General features: G+C 29.7%; 2 protein-coding genes across 2 annotated transcripts in view; one reads left to right on the top strand and one right to left on the bottom strand.

Moving 5' to 3' along the window:
• Positions 1–22064, top strand: part of LOC122272596 (monocarboxylate transporter 12) — a gene marked incomplete at its 3' end in the record, with an annotated part of 552146 nt that overhangs the window by 364344 nt on the left and 165738 nt on the right.
• Positions 12270–22064, bottom strand: part of LOC107450696 (Golgi reassembly-stacking protein 2) — a gene marked incomplete at its 5' end in the record, with an annotated part of 28667 nt that continues 18872 nt past the window's right edge. The window contains 2 exon segments of the mRNA XM_071182948.1: positions 12270–16609; positions 19846–20010. Of these exon segments, the coding sequence (XP_071039049.1) occupies positions 16533–16609; positions 19846–20010 (242 nt within the window).

Raw genomic sequence — 22064 nt, 5'->3', positions numbered from 1 at the left:
TTTTATGCAAGAATGCCATCAGAGTGTTAATACAATTTGCATCAACGTATTTATGTGAAACTGGATTTAGCAAACTAGTTTCAATAAAAACTAAATACCGCTCGCGTTTAAAACCTGAAGATGATATGCGAATTGCAATTAGCAACATACATCCAAACATCGATGAGATAATTAGAAACTTGCAGCCACATACATCTCATTAAAGGGCAATTTACTGATTTTTGTGTTATACAAAAAGTATTTTCTTAAAATTATAAATAAAATTAATATGAGTCAAATATGATGATGTTTTTATTCGATGAAACGAAAGAAATGCTCAAAATATACATCGTATTTGTGAACATTTATCTCTAGGGGTTGCCAAAAATTTTCTCTCTACAAAAGGGGTCGCAGTCGAAAAAAGTTTGCGCACCACTGGTCTAGGCTATCACAAATTTTTATCCTCATCAGAGGGGACGGCACCCCAGCTTCGATAGTCCGATGACCTATGCTTGAAGTCGAGCACTTTACGGCAAAACAGTTTAATGGCGACCCATACCGCACACCCTCAGACCTTGCAGCGACTGAGGTTACCCACCCGCAAACAGATCGTAATGCTTGTCTTCGGTAATCTACTGGGAACCGTGTCTTAACGATCAGTTCACAGCGGAACCCATGAAAGGGTGAAAAAAGTTTTTCGAAATATCGCAAACAAATTATGGCAAAAGATTTTTTCCCTACTATGTAATCCTGACATTTTGAATTAAAACTTTTCAGCATTTGAAACTTTAGGGCTTACTCTGGGTTTATTCTAGATCAGAGGTGGCGAACCTTTATACACCAACGTGCCATTTTTCATAAAAAATTGTTTAATGAGGTCATAGACGTGCCGTCAAATAATTTTGCTTCCGTGATTATTGGGAAAATAATAATACTAAATACTATCAACTCAAAACTCTTTATTGACATTGAAAATAAATACATTGTGCCATGTCTCAGTTATACGCGTGAAGTAACATCAGTGTGACTTCTGTTGTTGCAGATTAGATGACAAATAACTTAGATTAGTTTGTAAGATGTTAGTTTAAGCAGGACTGTTAATTTTTTTAATAGTTATTTATTGTTAGCTTGTTTTTTATCGTTATTAATTGCTTTTTTAGCATTAATTGTTAATTTTTTTATTAATAATTGTTTATTATTTTGTTTTGCTTTTGTGAATTTTAATTTAATTGTTGCATATGCCTCATAGTGTAATAACAATTCATAGTTTAATTACAATTGTGATCGGTGGCGTGCCCAAAATATTGTGTCTCGTGCCATAAATGGCACGCGTGCCATTGGTTCGCCATCCCTGTTCTAGATTATATCAGTCGTTGAAGAGCCGACTTAATTTTGGGCTTACGATTACTCATGTTCAACTCCGAAGCCTCGTCATTTTGAACCCAATCCAGAAGACAAGGACCCCCAGAGGTATTGATTCGTTATGAGAACATGGAGGACTTTGTGACTTGACAGATTTAACGTGTATCAGTCACCATTTACTACATGGGGAGTCTTCGGCCGGATGGGATCTAACTCTAGAACATGTGCCCAGTGCCACGGCCCAAAGGTACTTATTAAAATTAACTTAAAGGGAGCAATGGTTCAACTCATGGGAAAATGGTACTTTTTCAACTAAAAGAAACGTAAAAAAACCCATCATGACGCCAATGATGCTCTATTAATTTTAATAACAGGTTTTAATAAAAATAAAAAAGAGTTATGTACTAAAAAGCAAATTTAATGGATAAAGTTACTCACTTGTATAGGAGAAACAAAAAAAAAATTACCATATTACAGTGATGCTTCATTAATTTTGGTAATAAGCATTACTTGGTATTATCAATGCAATTTAAATAGATACCAAATATTTTAACATGGGTATTACATTACTATATTTGATACCTATTAAATCCTCCCAAAATGTTGGAAAAGGATTTTAACAGCCCTCGAAATGAATAAATTATTTGATTGCATCAGATTCTGAATATCATGAATTGACCTCAATAATAATACTTTTTTATATTTCTTTTGATGGAACGAACTACTAAAAATCTTTTTTGCTTAATGTAATAACGTAAAGCTACAATGTCAGGACAAAATTGGAATTATTTTAGCTTTATGTTTACGCTACGTAAACGCTAACCTTATTTTCCGCTCTGTGGTGATATTGCAACATATTTTCAAAATCTATTCAAATATTGGAGTATGCGGATGATTTAGACATCATTGCAAGATCTGTTCCTGCATTAAAAGAAGCTTTCCTTTCTTTGGAGCTTGCTGCTAGGGATATGGGACTAATCATCAATACCGATAAGACCAAATACATGCCTGTACTTGCTAAATTAAATTTTACTGAATCCTATCTGGAGATTGGTTCCCACAGGTTTCAGACTGTTCAGAATTTTACTTACCTTGGTTCAATAGTTACTGCCGACAATAACATAGACAATGAGATTCGGAGTCGTCTAATTTGTTCAAATAAAGCTTTTTATGGTTTAAAACGTTTTTTCAAATCCTCTCTTTTATCAAAAAATACAAAACTTTTACTCTATAAAACATTAATTAGGCCAATACTTACCTATGGATCTGAGACCTGGAACCTAACTCAAGCTGGTGAAAATAAAATTGCCATTTTTGAGAGAAAAGTTTTGAGGGCCATCCTTGGTGGGATAAAAATAAATAATTCCTGGAGAAGACGATATAATACTGAACTGTATAAAATCTACAGAGAGCCAGATATTGTGAAATTCATTAAAATTTATCAAATGAACTGGGCAGCTCACATTTTCAGAAGGAATGATGACTCAAATTTAAAAAAAATCCTGTTACACAAACCCCTAACGAACAGGAAAAGAGGTAGACCCAGGCTGAGATGGTTGGATTTAGTTGAGACTGATTTCCTTACTCTAAAGGAGAAAAACTGGCGAACAAGTGTCAAAAGTAGAGAGAAGTGGATTCGAATTCAAAGGAAGGCACTGGCCCACCCTGGGCTGTTTAGCCAGATATGATGATGATGATGAGTGATATTGCGCATGCCCAGAAAAAAAAGTATGTACGTTAGTTTCAACGCAATTATTATTTTAAAAATAGAGATAAAAAAAACACCTAAGTTTGGGACAAAATATTTTTCCTCAGAGAAGTTTTAATTTCGGATACTTGTGCAGAAGGATGTACATGAAAATTAAGTCAATGCTACTAGAAAGAACACAGGAGAAGATCTGAAAGGAGACAGATGGAATTTTATAATTATTTTTATGGAATCATCAGTTGGCCAGACAGCCCAATGTGAGCCAATGCCTTCCTCTGAAGATTTCTCCATAACGACTTCCGATTTATCTTTCATCTCCAATTCTTTTCATTCATTGCAGGAAATCCATTGAGTTCAGCCCGTCTCAATCGCCTTCTTGTTCCAGTGGATCTAAAAAGAAGCATCTTTTTAATTGTATTGTCATCACTCATTCGAATCACCACCCAATTCATTCTATTTATTTTTATGTATTGAATAATATCGTATTGTTTATAAATCTCCTTCTCCAGTTATTGTTTTCATTTACACCGCGCTAAATCTTTCACATATTACGATACAATTTTCCTCCAGTTTTGTCCGAGCTTCAGAAGCATATGTCAAGACTGACCTGACAAAAGTCTTGTAAAAAGATTTAATAAATCTCCTCATCCCATTTTATGTGAATCTTAAATTATTCCAACTGATATATAATAGAAATATAACTACTTGTTCAATACTCTTGTTTATCGTAACCTTGGTCTGAATCAGCTTGTGGGGATTTTAATTATAGACTATGTCAACCTTCATCTATCAAAAGGTACCTCTGGTGGATTCAGGTTAACATGTCTTATATACTATTGATTTGGTATTTAATATTTGCAGTGGTAGTTACGCCACATTACTCCCCTTCCAGAATTGTATCTGTGATAGAATTCGATGAATGAATTCCACTAGTTGATTCATGCTGTTTATTTATTTATATAAATATTTGCTCATCATATTTTTTTTCTTCATTTTTTTATTTATAGCATTTCGCTATTTTTTTTTCTTCTTAATTTTTTTGTTTATTAACCGGGAGACTTAATTTGCTTCACCGAATTTTTTTTCTTCTCTCTTTCTTTGAGCAATTTATTTTTAAGCAAATCAACTGTTTTATTGTGGATCATCCATCGATATTGCCATGTTCTTGTCACGTCCGGAGGTCACCAATGTGGGGATTTAATCTTAGACTATGTCAACCTTCATCTATCGAAAGGTACCTCTAGATCAGAGGTGGCCAAAGTGGTCTATATAGACCCCCAGGGGTCTATTTAACAACAGCGGGGGTCGATTTGAGACAGGGGGGCGAATGGGGGTCGATCCGAATCGGAAGGGTCGATTGTGGGTAGAAAGAAAAAACAGTTCTCAATTCGCAAATCACACGTACCAAATTAAGAATGTAAAATTTGTGAATTTTTTTTATAATTGACTCAATATCAGTTTCTTTATAAAACATAAATTAATAAACGTATATTTATTGGGGTGAAACAAGTATTTACGTACCACCGCGCAGTGGCACGAACACAGCGCAGTTTATAAGTCATGCATATGTGCGTTTGTCCGAATGTCACGTGTGACGAGCATTGACGTTACAAATGCAAATATCATACACAGTTTCAGCTATCTTTGCAAACTGCGTTGAATATTTGCAGTGTCATTATTAGAATTTTTATAGTTTTGGATAATTATTGTTTCGATAAAACCATTCGTTTGGTTTAGATATCAATTTTAATTATCAATGCCCAAAAAAGAAGGTAAGCATTAATAATATGGATTAGTACAGCCCGCGACAAAACTATAGCACACTTTGCATTTTTTTACGAAAATTACAAAATTGACCAATTTTGAACCCAATATAGCGAACCTTGCAAAAAAACACCAGGCACACCCATCTCATTGATCAAGAAGCAGTTAATCTTTAGTTACTTTACTTATTATATCTACTCATGCATAATTACTTATTATTTAATAATAAGGTATTTAAATTTCAATATTAATATATTTTTCATAAAACTATTGTTACACAATGTACTATTACTTTAATAAAATCATAAAATAAATGTACAAACACAGTATCTAATAGAGTTTTATTTTAATTAACAGAAAATTACTTTTGTGGGGGGTCGATGGAGATTTCGAAAAATTATATAGGGGTCGATGATCAAAAAAGTTTGGCGACCCCTGCTCTAGATAGAGTCAAGTTAACATGTCTTATATACTATTGATTTGGTATTTAATATTTGCAGTGGTAGTTACGCCACAAGCTAAAAAGATATACTTTCGCTATTAGTTCGCGATCTGAAAAAAAAAAAAAGTATTTTTATAGTGAAATTAATATTTTTACACTATTCCTCTCTCAATCTATCAAAAGGAGTACATTACATATAATTAGAATGCACGTTTTTTACAAAATTAAAAGAGTTACTTATTCAGGTTCGAATCCCAGCTATAACTGGCCCTTACAAATTCACATCTAATGTGAGAATGCAGATTTACTTCGTAACTTTCAGAGAGAAAATTTGATCTTTATAGGGTGATGGAGCGTTCGAATCCCAGCGATGGCTGGTCGATACGAATTCCGCATCCAGCTTGCATCGACCACAGTGCTGATGTAAAATATCCTCAGTGGTAGACGGATCATGGGTGAGAGTCCCCTTGCCCTAACCGTGGAAGGTGATCTTGGTCTTTCTATCCATGTAATGCAACTGCGGGGTTAGCTCTATCAAGAAGTCCTCCACGAAGGCAAATTTTTACCCATATACTTTATCAGGAGTGTCTTTGTCTTCTGGATTGGGTTCCAAATGACAAGGTTACGCAGTTGAACATGAGTAGTCACAACCCAAAACTCTGTTGGCTGTTTAATGACGGTTATAAAATAAAATAAAATCCTTATAGGGTTCAATCTCTGTTGCGACAATGAATTTATTTTTGTTGCGAAAAAAACCCCCCTTCTTCATGGTTTTACTGAAATAACTTATTATTGTATGGAGGAAAAACTGTTGAGGCTACGGATTTTGTTCAACCAGCACAGCTGCCGGCGTTAAAACCATATATTATTTCCGTCTTTATTTGAATGTTACCAGCCAAGTTCCCCTTTAAAGGGTACCTAATCTGCTGATTAACCCTTTCTAAGGTAAGAATACTTAAAATCCATTTTTAAAGTCCACGTTAACTTTTCTACCATTTTTAATTTAGGTTGTTAATTACTTCAGCTTTCTTGAAGTGTGTTTAAATAAAATTGGCAACCATTTTTTAGTATAAGAAAAAGTTACAAAATGCATAATTCCTTCTGAAGTTTGTAACATTTATAAAATTAATTTTATAAATAAAGAAAAATTAAAGTTAATAAGTTCCGAATAGGCCGTGGTAAATATACTTACCACCAAAAAAAATAGCATTAAAATTTAAATTAATTTTTTTTAAAGCTAAATGAGTTTTTTCTTTTCTTATATCAATTACGTAATTTTCATACTTATATCTTACGTAAATTTCAATTCCAAAAATTCTTAAATTTACCTTTACTAGAAATAAATGGCCCACTAAAGAGTTCATTTGGTTGATCTGCCCAAGTGCTAAGTTTTACCTTAGGTTAGGGGTGCACAACCTGCGGCCCTTCGACTACTGAAGTGCGGCCCGCGAGAGCTTCTAAACACAATAAAAAAAATTTAAAAAATGGCAATTTTTAATCGCACTTTTAAGTCATCACGTTTTGAAACAGTCAATTTTAACAGATTCTTTAGTAAATGTACGTTTAACGCGCTTTCTTTTAGCCGATTTTATCGTAAATATAAATGATTTTTTTAAACAGTTATTTCCGCTTTTCTACGTGATTTCGAAAATCCCGAATTTTTACTACGACGCGAGTTTCAGATCGCACATTTAAATAATCACTTTTTGTGCACTTTATTTGTGACGATTTCATTTTAAATCCAAGTGATTTTTTATGCAATTATTTCTTTATTTTCAACAATTTCTCTCGGCAGTTATTGCTATGCATTCCCACGTATTATAAAAAATTCCAATTATTCTATCACGACATGCAAATTTTAAATCATGCATTTGACACGCTTCATTCGTGCTGAGTTCAGCGTAAATATATTTTTTCATAAATTTATTTAAAGAACATAAAAAGATAGAAAAGACTTTCTTAATTTTTTAAATGAAAATCTTATGCCGAAAATCTCAATTTAAATTTTTCTCATTGCCATAATTTTAGAAGAAAAAAAATTGCTATGAAAAAATTTTTATTTTTTAAAAGTAGTTTATTAGTAAAAGTAAGTTTATTTTTTAAAAAAATGCTGAGTCATAATAAAAATGCCTAAAAAAAGAAAAACAGAATTTTTTTTTTTTCTTAGTTCCTGAAACAAAACTTTAATACTGAAAATCGCACTTTTCTATGTAACTGGTTATTTATGTTACAGTACAGGGAAAGAGTGATGTGATAATAAAATAATAGTATGAGACATTCTGTTAAAATGCTGGGTTATAATAAAAACAGCAAATAATGGAAAAAAAATCCTTCTCGAAGTATCGAAAAAATGACAAAATTGACTTGTCTGATTATAATTTAAAAAAAAAAGTAATATCTATAAAAATTCAAAAAAACTTAGAAAAATACATTTCTAAAAAAATATTCTGCCGAATATTTGACTGATCATTGAACCAACTATAATTTTTCACAGAAGGGCCAAATACTCGTTAATTTAAATGCAATGTTATAGCAATTTGAGAAATTCATAAAAATGGCGGAAAACTTGAATTTTTTGATACTGCTCACTGTTTGTTCAATTTTTTGTTGCTTAAGTGATCTTTTTCGATAAAAAAAAAAGGAAAATGTTTACGATATAAAAAATCTAATAATTAATAAAATAAAATAATAAAGTACATTACAAAATAAGCATTGAATTTTATTTTGAACTATCACAGTTTTTATTTTAGGCTTTTGTTTAAAACCTATAAATTTTCTTCAATTAAAATATTTAATTTGAATTTATATTACGACTAAACTTTTTCCTACTTTCATTCTGTGGGCATTGCAGCTTTTTTTTATTTATTAGAATTTAATTCTAAAATGAGTTTTCGTATTGCATGATTTCTAAGATGAGTTTTCGTATTGCATGATATGATAGAAAAAAAATATTTCTTTTCTTCAATGTTTATTTATTTTGATAAATCTATTGTTCATATGATAAAAAAAGCAAATTTTTTTTTTTTAAAGTATAAGTTTTTTTTATTTTTGAATGAATTCTAATAATGGAATACTACTAAGTTATTGATATTACTGAGTTTATCGATAAAAAAAATGGAACGCTAATGTTTAAATAAACATTACAACATTTGTCATTAGCATGTCTAAATACAAGTGCGGCCCTTCACTCAAAAAGGTTGTGCACCCCTACCTTAGGTCATATGACAATCAGGGTAAACAAAAAGTTTGTCACATTTGTCAAATGGTGATTGTCATTGTTGTTTGTCAAAAGTAAGTCACATTTTTTTTAACTGAATTACATATCAAAAAATAAGTGAAAACAATCATAAATAGTGTGAATTCTTTGTACAAACTGCTTTTGTATTATATTTTTTTATAGCGATTGATTCTATCAATGAATGTGTTTATTTCGCTCACTTCATTATTTAAAAAAAAATAACTAACTAACAATGTGTTGCTTTAATCGTACAGAAACTTTTCACTTTAGGTTGCAGAAAACTTTGAAACAGTGAAAAATTTCGGATATTTCAACACTCCTTTTATATAAATTCAAATTATACGAAATAAAGTATTGCAATGCCACAATTACATGTTTAAAATATCTCTTTCATTACTTAAACTTATTTTTCTAATCATTATGAATCGAATATGTTATTCTTTTCTCATAGATCCACGTAAACGACTCACTTTTTATTTCAAATACCAATGTCAGTGATTCTCAACCTTTTTTTCATGGTGGCACACTTTTAACGATTTCGAAATTTGACGGAACACAATGAAAAAAATTAGTTCAAAGGTTGTGTACTTACCTATAATACATTGTGTTAAATAGTTTGTGACAATAATTTTGAATATGAAATAAAATAATATGTACTACAAAAGCATGTTTATTAAGGGGGTTAATTATTTCTTCCGACTAATTTTTTATTAGTTAATAAGCATTATTCATTTTTTGGCTAGATTTTAATTGTTAGCTTGTTTTCCTCAGTTATTAACTGTTGTTTTTTTACATTGTTAATTTTTTGTGATATCTTGTTAACTAGTTTTTTTGCTAATTATTAATTGTTAGCTTATTTTTTGTTTGTTATCCTTTGTTAATTTGTTTCTATAACTATTAATTGCATAGCTTACTTTAATGATTAGCCTTTATTTCGGTTTGAAAGTTAATATTTAGCTTGCTTTCCCTTATTAATTATTAATTTTAATAGTAATTAAATTTCTTACTTATTTCAACATTTTTTTAAATTGTGTATTTGTATTCATAACTATTAATTGCATAGCTTACTTTAATGATTAGCTTTTATTTCGGTTTGAAAGTTAATATTTAGCTTGCTTTCCCTTATTAATTATTAATTTTAATAGTCATTAAATTTCTTACTTCTTTCAACATTTTTTTAAACTGTGTATCAAAGACAATTTAAGCACTTCCTTCTTATTTTAACTAATTTTATGATTGTTAGAGACAAGACAATCGCCGACAAAGATGATCACGCGGTTAAAGCGTGGAAAAATTATAAATATTATATATATATATATATACACTTTTCTTTAATTTAAACAATACTCGTAGTAAAGAAAAAGCATTATAACTTTTATTGTATCATTTCTAACATTTGGCGGCACATTTTAAGGACTTGGCGGCACACAAAAGTGCCGCGGCACAGTGGTTGAGAATGACTGACCAATGTAAAGACTCATTCATCGAAAACAAAGATCTATTTATTATTCATTTCTTACAGCAAATATGTTATAATAATTCTCACAGTCTTGTTGGCATTTTCAAACCTAATATTGATTATGTTATAGTTTGATCTTTCTTGGATCTCTTCTCCATGCTGCCGTTAGGAATAGATTGAAATAATCAAATACTTGGTATGTTTTTATTTTATCGTAAAGTGTTTCATCCACTTGGGATGAATTATTAGAGATTTATTTTAGATTGATTCATTGAGAAAACCAGATTGACAATATTACACTATTCATTTTTGCTCTCAATCAATCCATTTCGTAAATACATTAATGGGTTAACTATATGCTATATAGAATATAAAAACTACATTATTTTTTGCATTTTATTTACATTTAATTTAGCTCTTTGCCTGCAACTTTGATATTAGTATCACTCAAATTTTGGCTCTTGCGACACGAAACATACTTTTATTTATGTTTCTAAACCATTTATTCTATATTCTTTAATTAACTGCTTCCTTGATTATCCCGGGTACGTATAGAGTGCAAAAATTTATCATTCCCAGAAATCTCTGGGTTAGTAGAATTTGTTTTATCACGTTTTTACTCCATAGGAAGAAAAAAACATTATCTGCTGAGATTGGAACTTTTATTTAAGAGTTTTGCTGAGAGTGTTTTAGATAGGGCTGAATTTTCAAGATTTTTTAGAAAATCCTCAATTTGTTCTTATTGTGATTCTCAACAAGATATAATACACTTGATTTGCCATTGCCCAAAATTTCATGCACAGCGTGGCACGGAATTCCAGAACAAAACAGAACATCAGCTATTCTCAAACTTTACCTGCAGAAGAATTATTAAAGAAATCATCAAAACTACACTTGAGGACATGTTAAATCCACCAGATTCAACTAACAATGTAACCTAACTGTCACTCCGTGTCAACAAACTCTATCAACCCATCTTACAATATTTGTTTTAGTCAATCTCTCAAGTTATCCATGACTTTTGAACCTTTTGTATCTTGAATTTCTTTGTGATTCTAATATTTTGCTTCAATTAATGATATTCATAACTTGATATACTTAACATGATATACTTAACATGATATACTTAATTTTAGAGTTAAAATGCATTTTAACTTCTGTGCTTTAGTTTAAAGTTACGTTAAAATTATTTTCTATGCTTTTGTTTAAGGCATTTCACTATGCCTTTGTATTTTATAGTGTAAATATTTTCATATTTTAATTTATTCTTTATATGCCATTTATACTTGCTGCTAATGTAATTTTTTGTGTTTTATGTATGTTTTGTCTGTAGAATGTTTGTTCTACTCTCGTGTGCCTTGAATAGGGCGGGTCGAGGTATAAATAAACAATATAGGGCTGAATTGACAGAGCAAAAAGAAAATGGTGTACTCCTTCACTGACGTTTGAAAAAGTATCACTGTGTTGTCCTTGTTTTAAGAACTATTATACAAAGACTAATATTTAACTTTTTTCTTTTGCTCCAGATAACTCGGGAAAGTTGTAGTAGTTCATTTACGTCGCACTAGAGCTGCACAATGGGCTATTGGCGACGGTCTGGGAAACATCGATGAGGATGATCCGAAGACATACCATCACAATTTCGATCCTCTGCAGAGGGGATGGCACCCCTGCTTCTGTAGCCCGACGACCTGCAAGCACTTTACGGTAGAACAGTTTAACGAGGACCCATACCGCACACCCTCGGTCCTTACACAGACTGATCCAAGTGGTCACCTACCTGCAGCCAGTGATGCTTGACTTCGGTGATCTGCGTCTTAACGATCAGTCCACTGCTGGACACTCGTGATAGTAAATTAAATGGTTCTTAAACATAAAAAAAAAATTAAAATTTCAACTTAAAACTTGTGTATTATGTTTTGTTTCAGCTCCTTGTATTTATTAATAAAATAAAAAAATATGTTGATTTTTTGAAATTTTTTTTTATCTTCAAAATAATTGTTGAGGGAAGCGGTTAAGAAACAAATAAATGTATCATAAAATATTGGTAGTATCCTTTTGAACGTAGTAGCCTTTTGCACGTATTATTGGTAGTAGCCACAAAAGTTCACTGTATACAAACTTTTTATTATCATTCCATGTTTGTTTTAAATCCTCTGTTTAAATCATCCAAATTTTCCACAAACATTATATAGTTTGAAAGCAAGGGGATTTGTCCCCCACTTCCATAAAGTGATACATTCATTCATTTATAAAGAGAGAGAAATAAGTTGGATAGAGATGGGAAGAAAAAAAAATTTAGTAGCTGAACAAAACATTTAGCAAGTATACAATAATTTATTTCCAAATATCATAAATTCAACAAACAAAAAAAATTAAAATAAATACTTTCATAAATTAGATTTCACATACGATATAAATATATAGAGTTTTGCTTATATAATCTCCACTAAAAATGCAGGATTTGAGTGCTTAAAAAATCATAACAAAGTGACTTGAAAGATATACAAGTTTGAAGGGGGGGAGGGAGATATTTTGATAATAGAGTTAGCTTAAAATACAAAACAACCCAAATAGTTTTTTTTTTCTTAAGTAAACCAACATCTTTTTTTTAAAAAAAGGATTTTCGATTTAAGGTGATGGGTCAATTTTGTGAAATTCATGTATTACTGATATTGCTCTTTTAATATGACAGAGTTCAGCAAAATTGTAAACAAATTGACTTACAAAAGAAATACAAGCTTGAAGGAAGAAAGAGGAAAAATATTTTGATAATGTTAGTCAGTTTAAAAATAGTGGATATCAAACAATCCGAGTAGTTTAAATGTAAACCAAAATTTTTTTTCTTCAAGAAAAGGTCTTTGATTCAGAGAGATGGGTCAATTTATTCAAAGGTTTTGTAAAACACATACAGGGTATCTGCTATATTTTACATTTTCAAATTCATGACTTTCCATGAATAAGTCAAAGTATTTTTCATGACTTACCAAAGTTACTATTTACTCCAACAATAACACAAAGCTAAATTTAAAAAATTATTATAACATTAATTGAAATGATAGGTATAACCAAAACTGTTATACTCTGCATCTTCATGTTTATAGATTTCAAATTTAAAAAACAGAGTAAAGAAAGAATTGAAGCCATAAAATAATTTTTTCTTCCTTCTTTTCATCAGAATTATATCCTAAAGATATTTTTCTCGTTCATTGGAAAGGAGAGAAATATTCCTGATTTTTCTATTCTCATTTCTAAGTAAAAAAAAATTCGCATTGTTTTAAGTAAATTTGAAAATTCATTTCAAATTTACTTCATTCTTATTAATTTCAAACAAGTTTTTATTTAGGTTAATCTGGACCATAAAGACCGTTTTTTGGAAGAAAATATTGGACTTGGCATCAAACTAGTTCATTTTCCTTGATATTTTGGATATTTTAATAAAATTTCTTAACATTTTCTTAATTTTCCTAGCTTGATAAAATTTCCAATTTTACCTTGTTTTTCAATTGAATTTTGGGATTTTTACAATCATTATTTATTACTTAAAATAAAAGTAGCATAAAATATCTTTTGATTCTTTATTATAATAAAACCAGCACTTGTATTTGTAGAACTTGGGACGTTGTGAACATACACAAAAAACAAGAACACCAAGACAAAAAGCTAGAAATCAGGAAAAAAAGATTTTGTATCGGAAAAAACTCTGGGATAGTCCATTATTTCAATAAAACTTCTTTTTTTTTGTTTTGGTAAAAAAGAAGATTAAAGTTTACGTTAAAATATTTTAAGTTAAAAAAAGAACTGGAAATTGTACTTAATGTATGCAATGAAGCTAACTGTTCATTGGCGCACACACATAAAAACAGTGATAAAGTATAATACACCATGAAATGCAAATATACAAAAATCCATAATCTGACAAAAAACAGTCTTCTCTCCCCCTTCAAATCATGATTTCATTATTAAATTTCTTTTTTAAATTAAAAAACTAAATTTATATGCTTTTTTTGTTGCAATACTAGATTGAATGAGATAAGTGAATTTAGGGGATAATTCACAAAATTGGAAAATCTTTTATCCACACTATCTCCATATGTAACAGGAAAAAAAAATAGAATAACATGCAAAATCTATAATTTAAAAACATAGCACTCTTCCATTTCAAATAGCATTCATTATTAACATATTTTTTAGAATTGAAAAACTAAATTCATATGCTTTTTTTGTTGTTGTAATACAGGGGATAACGAATAAAAGAACTTTGCGAATAATTCACAAAATGTAAAAAAAAAGTAAAAGAAAAATAATAGCATACAAAATCTACAATTTAAAAAGAAAGCATCTCCACCCTTAAAATAACATTCATCATTTACTTATTTCTTTAGAGTCACCAAACTAAGTTCAAGATTCTCACTCAAAAAGTATGACTTTTCATTGCCAATTTACATAAAATTAAAAAGTAAAATGTTAACTATATTAACAAAAGTGTAAATTATATTTGTTATACCAAATAATGTAGGAACCTAAACATAACATTGTGTAAAAGGGACTATTTTTAAAAATTAGTTAAAAAGTAAAATTAAATTGAACATGTACCATTATTTCAACTATCTTAATTTTCTAAAAAAATGAATATTTAAAATATTGATGTAAAACTCAATTATTCACCACATTGTAAGGCAGTGAAATTTGAGGATAATTCATAAAATGAGAAGATACTTTATACCTATTACTTCCATTTGTCATTGTGAAAAAAAAAAAACATGCAAAACCTATAATTAAAAATCCCTTCTCCTTCAAATAGCATTAACATAGTTTGAATTTCAAAATTAAATTTACATGCACATTTTTTTTTTATTTTGAAAAAGGGAATGATTTAAAGGATAAATTATTTTATCCTTTTTAGAGATGAGAAATTATTTTTATCCACATTATTTCTGTTTTTAATAGCAAAAAAAGAAGAAAAAATAAAAGGAAATCTCATCATATAAACCACAAGAATCAATAATATATATAATTTATTTATTCAACAAATAATTAAAAAATAATGGATCGGTAAATAATTATCTAAATGTAAATGCAAAACAAAAGTTTCATTTTATGCACACATTTAAATGAAAACTTATCAAAAGAATATTTTAAGAGTTCTTGTAAGAAAAAATACTACAAAGAATTTTGAAAACAATGAAAGTAAATTAAAGCCTGGTGTTGTTGGTTGCAGCGCATGGAGGCCATTCAAATATTACAAATGCATATCCCCCCCCCTTGTTAGCACAAATAAGCAAAAACGCCTTCCATGTTTACGCAAGAAATTCATCATTGTTTTATACTTTTATTGTCGCAAACTAATTTTAGAATTAAATTCAAATATAAAGATGTTTCTTAGTGCTAAGTACATATTTAGCACAAAGTTCGTAACTTAGCATAAAATACATTATCCAGGGGTCTGTCCAGGTTTTTTTAGAGGTATCTACTTTGTGAAAATTTAGACATAATATGCGATAATTAAAAGTTACATTAAAAAATCAACACCAAACTATGGTAAAACAAGAAATTATTTTTAAAAATGGTCACTACAAATAAAAATCATTTATAACTGGTCAATTTTGATATATTTCCCCCCATATAATAAAAAATAATTTTGCTACTGTAAAATTTCGAGCTTAAAATTCTATCCAAATTTAAAAATCCATTCTCCATATTTAAATTTCGACTTGCATTTAACAGTACTAGAACTAAAAGAAAATTAAGAGAACATTTTCAACTAGCTCATACAGAAAAAAGTTTCATAGGGAGAAAAAAATTTAATAAAAAATAAAGTTCTGTTAGAATAAATTTACAATAATGTTCAAATGTTTAGAATGATATTCGAATTTTGACTTGCTGTATAGTTTACAGAGTGAGAACCTCGTTGTTTCATTTCAAAAAAACTTGGGGATTTATAGTTTTTTTTGAGGGGGGGGGGATATAAAAACAAAATTTTAAGAGGCGAAGAATCTTAGAACTTGCTTTATTTTAAAAAGTGTGTTGTGAAACTACCGTTTTCTGTAAAGTTGAATTTGTGAAGATACCGCTAAACGGTAGTAAATTTGTCCTGGACAGACCCTTGTCATCATTCATTTTAGAAAATGTTGAGTGGAATATTCTGTTTGAATCTTTTGAGGTAAAAAATCTGAATCTCGGAAATCTTTTAAGAAATATTTTCTTTCTTTTCCTATTACAAATTTGTACTCTTTACAATTGTAATATTTCCTTTTTTCTTTTAAAATTTTTTTTTTTTTTTTAAAAAAAAGAAGTTTTTTTTCTTCTTTTTTAACAAAAGCATTTCTCCTCCCTTATCAGCAAAAATAAGCAAATTACAAACCCTTCTTCTGTCACTAATATTTGAATTGCTCCCTGGCAGTGCCAAGTGAATACATAACATACATAAAAATTTTGCAAAATAAACACCAGTGCAGAGAGAGAGAACAGAACTTTCTTTTTTGAAGCTAAAACAAGTCTGATGATCGATTCAGTGTTTGGTGGTAAATACAGTGAAATAGAAGGGTTATTGTTCTAGTAGAGACAAGAAATGACAAGTTCAGACATGTTGAGGTGCAGGCATAGCAGGGCCTGAATATGAACTACTATCACCATTTCCAACTTCTGTATGAGAACCTATAAGATCATGCATGTTAGAATAACCATTTTCTTCATTAAATAATGTTATTTTAAATACAGTCAAACCCCACTATAGTGAATTCCCGGGATGTAGTGAACGAAATGTTCGCTCCCGTGCCATGCTTTACACCTATAATATTATTTTTTGTGGATACAGTGAACCTAATGAAGAGAGGAAGTATGAACTTTTTTCTGTCTTCGACTGATTTATTTTCTTCATTTTTTTATGTAATAATTTTGAAATTTCTACTTCAAAATGAATACATATAACAATTTTCAAAACCATCTATAGCATGGAATGTAGCAACAAGCATTTTTTACTGTTTGCTTCATTATTGAATGGGTTCAGCATTCAAAGAAGCCGCAATCTTCCAGTATCTGGACAAATGCTTGAAGTTAAAGTCGATGAATTTGCTAAATGATTGGATGAGACTACTTTTATGTGCTAGAATGGCTGGTTAGACAGGTTTAAAAGCAGAATAACAAAAATTCAGGAAAAATTATGGGAGAGTCGGGAAGTGTGTTCCCACATCTGATGTGGAAGATTGCACATCAGCTAAGGATTACTATTCTTTTGTACACAAGGCGAAGAGTAATAAAAAATAAAAGTTAACAAATTTTTTTTATACTGCATATTATTTTTCAGTAATTTTTGTATTTCATTTTATGGGGTCATTTATTTAAATAATGTGTAATAAAAAAGAGGAGTTTGAAACCATTAGTTAAAATTGTTTGTGGAATGGATAGAGTGAAGTCCCGGTTATAGTGAACCAAGTTTTCAAGATCTTACTTTTTCATATTGACTTTTTTTTTTTAAGAATATCAAGAAACTTTAGATAATGATTTTAACTTTAGGTTTGGTTAACTTTAGGTATGACTGTATAACAGAGTTGAACCAAGTTTTCAAGATCTTACTTTTTCATATTGACTTTTTTTCTTTTTAAGAATATCAAGAAACTTTAGATAATGATTTGAATTTTAGATTTGGTTAACTTTAGGTTTGACTGTATAACAGAGTTGAACCCAGTTTTCAAGATCTTACTTTTTCATATTGACTTTTTTTTATTTTTAAGAATATCAAGAAACTTTAGATAATGCAATTCTGACGATTGTAACTAAATATTCATGAATTCCTACTGTCTTTATCAGGAATTTTTTAACATTTCATTTTATTAACCTATTTCAAACAATAACTTTACCATTTATTAAATTTCCAAATAAAAGTTAAGATTTGTATTTTTTTCTGATTCTTACAGGCAATATTTTCCATTCTGAAGTCATTTTTAAGAATTTTAATTAGGTCATTCATCAGGCCTGATTTTGATGACATTTACTGTATGCAAGTTGATCCTCTAACTTTGGTTACGAGACAGCACATTTTTGGTAAGTTTTAAAATAATTAAAAACCTAACATAAAAATTTCTAAAATTAAAAAAATAATAATAAAAAAGCTATAAATTGATACAGAGTTGTTTATTTCTATCTCATTGCTTAAAATGCATAGATCAATGAATCTCTTTTCATTATTATTTTGACTTATAAGTTGACCCGCTGATTTTTATAAAATTTTGGAGGTTTGCACAGGGATATGCGGTACTTTATTTTAGTTTTTGCCATTCTTTAAATTTTCATTTTATTATTATTATTATTTTGCATTTCAGAGCATTTTCAAGTTTAAGGGGAATTTTTCTTTAGTATTCTGATATCTAGCAATATTAGAAGATATCATGTTCATTAAAATTTAGATTTAAAAAAAAAAAGTTCAGATGTACATACATTTTCTTTCTTTTTAGCAAGTGACACTCATTTCAAATTTTAATGAATGTAGAACATGTATTGAGCATTATTTTAGTTTTAATACTTTCATCGAATTAATTGTGCAGGGTTGCCACAGAAAAAAAATGAACAAAATAGTTGCTAAAAACTATGAAAATAGTTGCCTAAATAAGAACAAAATTTGTTCAATAATATGACTAAAATTTTATTAAATGACTTAATTGTCATATACCATGATCCCTTTAGTCAAGTATGTGGCAAATATGATAATTTTTATATAAATGTTAGTGTAATTTTAATATTATCGTTAGTGTTCTAGCACTAAATATTTATGTATAAAAAAAATTTGTATATTTACAGAAAATAAATTTTTTTTAATTTTTAGAATTCATTCAAAAAAATACTTTTATTTTAAATATATATATACACATATATAGAAAAGTGATCACTTGAATTCGAAATCCATGCACCGTAATATCGTATAAAAAATTGTTTTTCTTTTTAAAAACCACGCAGAATTTCGTAGCAATAACCGTTGAAAAGAAAATAGATCTACAATGGAATCTGAGCAAATTGAAAGCATTAAAAAGTAATGACTCAAACTTGCAGTTCAAAATTTTCAACATATTTTACCTCTTTTTATTGAGAAAAAAAAATAATACTAATTGTGTTTAGAAGCTCCTGTGGGCCACAGGTTGTCAATATGTCAATACAATTTATGCTAAAGAACATCGCTAGGAGTACAGAAAAGTCTCCTTTTCCTGAAAATAATTGCTTTTCTAGCCCTTTCAGGCAAAAAAGTTGTCATAGTCTCCTCAGAGGCCAAAAATAGTTACAAACAGTCGTTTGTGGCAAACTTGAGTGCAAATGAGTGGCGTAGTTTTGGGGAAGATTGGGGGACAAAACCCCCTCTGAAATTATATATATTACTTGATTAATTAACTATTGTAAGGTAAGTAGGATGCAGATATAAAAAAAGTATTATTATTCACTTTATGTAGTTTAAGTGCTTGTTGTTGTCGGCCGTTAAGGCAGCAGAGGGGGTGCAGTTGGTCTTGTTTTCCCGTGCTGCCATCTATGGTTACGAATTTGACTTCTTACACACCCGCTTATAGGGCGGACTCATTCATACATCCACAGATTGTGATTTTGACCTGAACCAGAGAATGATCCATCTCCAATTCAGTAACCCCCAGATATATTGATTTGTCATGGAGGACTTTGTGACTCCACAGATTTAACGTGCACCAGTCACCATTTCCCACAGTTTTCTGTCGGCCGGATTTGAACCCCCGTTCTCACGAACGCGAGTTCAGCTTCCTACCAACCAGGCTTAAACGTATTGAGTATATATATATATATCAGGAGGTGAGCGATAACCCCCCTCGAACATGCACTTAAAACTACGCCACTGGTGCAAATAAGGACAATTTAGGAGCATTAATGAGGATACATACCCGTTGTTGTTGTTGAATCAGGTGATGAGATAGTTAAATTTGCTAGAGTATTTGTGGGCAACGTTGCACTCACTGTTATCACAGGCATTCCAGGCAGACTGAGGGTTGTCGTTAGAGGCTGAATGCAAACATTATTCAGAGACGCATCCATTTTGTCTGCCTTCACTAAAAATATAAACACCTTCATTTTATTTTCTATTTCTACAACACTTTTTGATACACATGGCCACTTTTTTTTAAAAACTCTAATTTAAAAAAAAAAAAAAAATTTCTCAACCCATCGTAAACATTACAAGGTTTATTTCTCAAATGAAGAAAAATGTTAGGAAACAAGCATGGAATAAAATAATTTTCAGAATGTTATAAAATATTCATGATAAGAATTTTCATATTAATTATACGAAATAATAAAATTATGGGGTGCATTGGTGACAAAAAGTGACAGAAAAATTTTGAATCGCCATTTTACATTCCATTGCTCAGTGATTAGAGGCAGCCGTCGATTTTGACCTATACTATAAACACTAAGAAAATTTCCTTTCTTCAGATTTTCAAATCAAATTTCTTAATTTTTATAACTAGTGTGCGAAAAAACTTTACTTAGCCAAATAAAATAAAAAATAAAACCAAATAAAATAAAAGGAACAAATATACTGCATTGATTTAAAAATTTTGTTACAAATCTTGATTTGCAACTAAGTCTTGTGAAAAACTTGAAATCAAACATGATTTTGGGCTGCAAAAAAAAGGGGGGATTAAAGAGGAGGTAAGAGAGGAACAAATGTGATATTAACCAGATTTCGCAAAAATTATAAAAGTTACATTTTAGATTTAGATCAGCGAAACCCCGAGGAAATTTTCCCATAACATAAATATTTGATTTGCTGAGTTTCGCAAATCAAGGGTTTGGAGGAAATCAGTGAATTGGTGGAAATCTCTCACGACTGCATTTCAAAGCCACTAGAGCATAATCTATTGGATTAACCAATAAGACAATTTTAGCCTTCATGAGGAAACTAGCCTTGCATTTGTATTGCATGGAAACGAAAACTTTCCACAGTTAAGGCATAGGGATTCTAACTCATGACCACTGATCATATGGTTTATATCCAGGGTTCATACAGAGATCAGAAGAAGAAAAACAAGGAGTCCAAAATTTTAAGGACTTATCAAAAATTTAAAAACTTTGTGTAAAGATAACTAGAAAGTTTTTTTTTTAATTAAAAAGAAGTTATTATAAGGAACTTGCAAAAATGTATATTTTGCATATTTTTTCTAGCCCTTTTGAAATAAATTTTGACTCTGTCAAACTTCATCAAGAAAAATAAAGTTATTACTTTTACACATAAATACATATTCCAGTTTCAAATATTTTAATAAATCTTGTTTAAGTACAGATATTAAAGATTAACATAAAAACCTACCAATCTTATATTTTTAAATTTGAATGCGTAAGAAAATCTAAGACATTTTATAAAAAATAAAAAAAATCATTAAATTACTAATTAAGTTTGCTTGAAACATGTAAAATTAAAATTATTTGCTGTAATTTTTTTCTTCTTACTCTTGCTATTAAAATTTTTTTTCTTTTAAAATTTTCCTGAAACTATTAGATTTTGACAGCTAAGTCATATTATTTAGTTTCCCTGGAGTAGGACTTTGTAAGTTCATCTATGCACCACAATAATCTAAGGAGTTTCTAAGGACTAATTTGGAAATCTAAGTAGTTCCAAGTACTCCTTGGAGATATTTTTATTTCCAAGGAGTTTCTAAGTAGTCTGTACCCACCAGTATGATATAAAAACATCAATGCTAAATACCCCTTGATATGCAGATATGAAAAAAAAGTGATTATTGCTCACTATGAGCTTAAAAATTATCAGTTATACATTAGGAAATCAACTTTAAAATGATCTTAATTCTTTAATGCTACTTTCTTTTAAAAATTTAAAACATACATATAATTACACACTTGGATTAGGGTGTGCACTCTATTCACAATTTTAAGTAATGAATTTCTTTTTAGCGATTGTTGATTGTTAAATCAAAGCTAAAAATTTGTTAAATGAGAGCATTTAAGCACCATTTTTGTCACGAGATAGGCATCTTTTGAATATAATTCTGAAGATGAAATCTTTTGAAAATTTCTGCAGTAAAGAAAAGCTAAATTTTTTACTTCTCTAAGGAAAAATCTTTCTGCAAGAACTCAATAACATTCT

Source organism: Parasteatoda tepidariorum, chromosome 7 (assembly GCF_043381705.1).
Source record: "Parasteatoda tepidariorum isolate YZ-2023 chromosome 7, CAS_Ptep_4.0, whole genome shotgun sequence".
Lineage (NCBI taxonomy): Eukaryota > Metazoa > Arthropoda > Arachnida > Araneae > Theridiidae > Parasteatoda > Parasteatoda tepidariorum.
The sequence above is the reverse complement of the archived record's forward strand: the minus strand, read 5'-3'. Positions and strand labels throughout refer to the sequence as shown.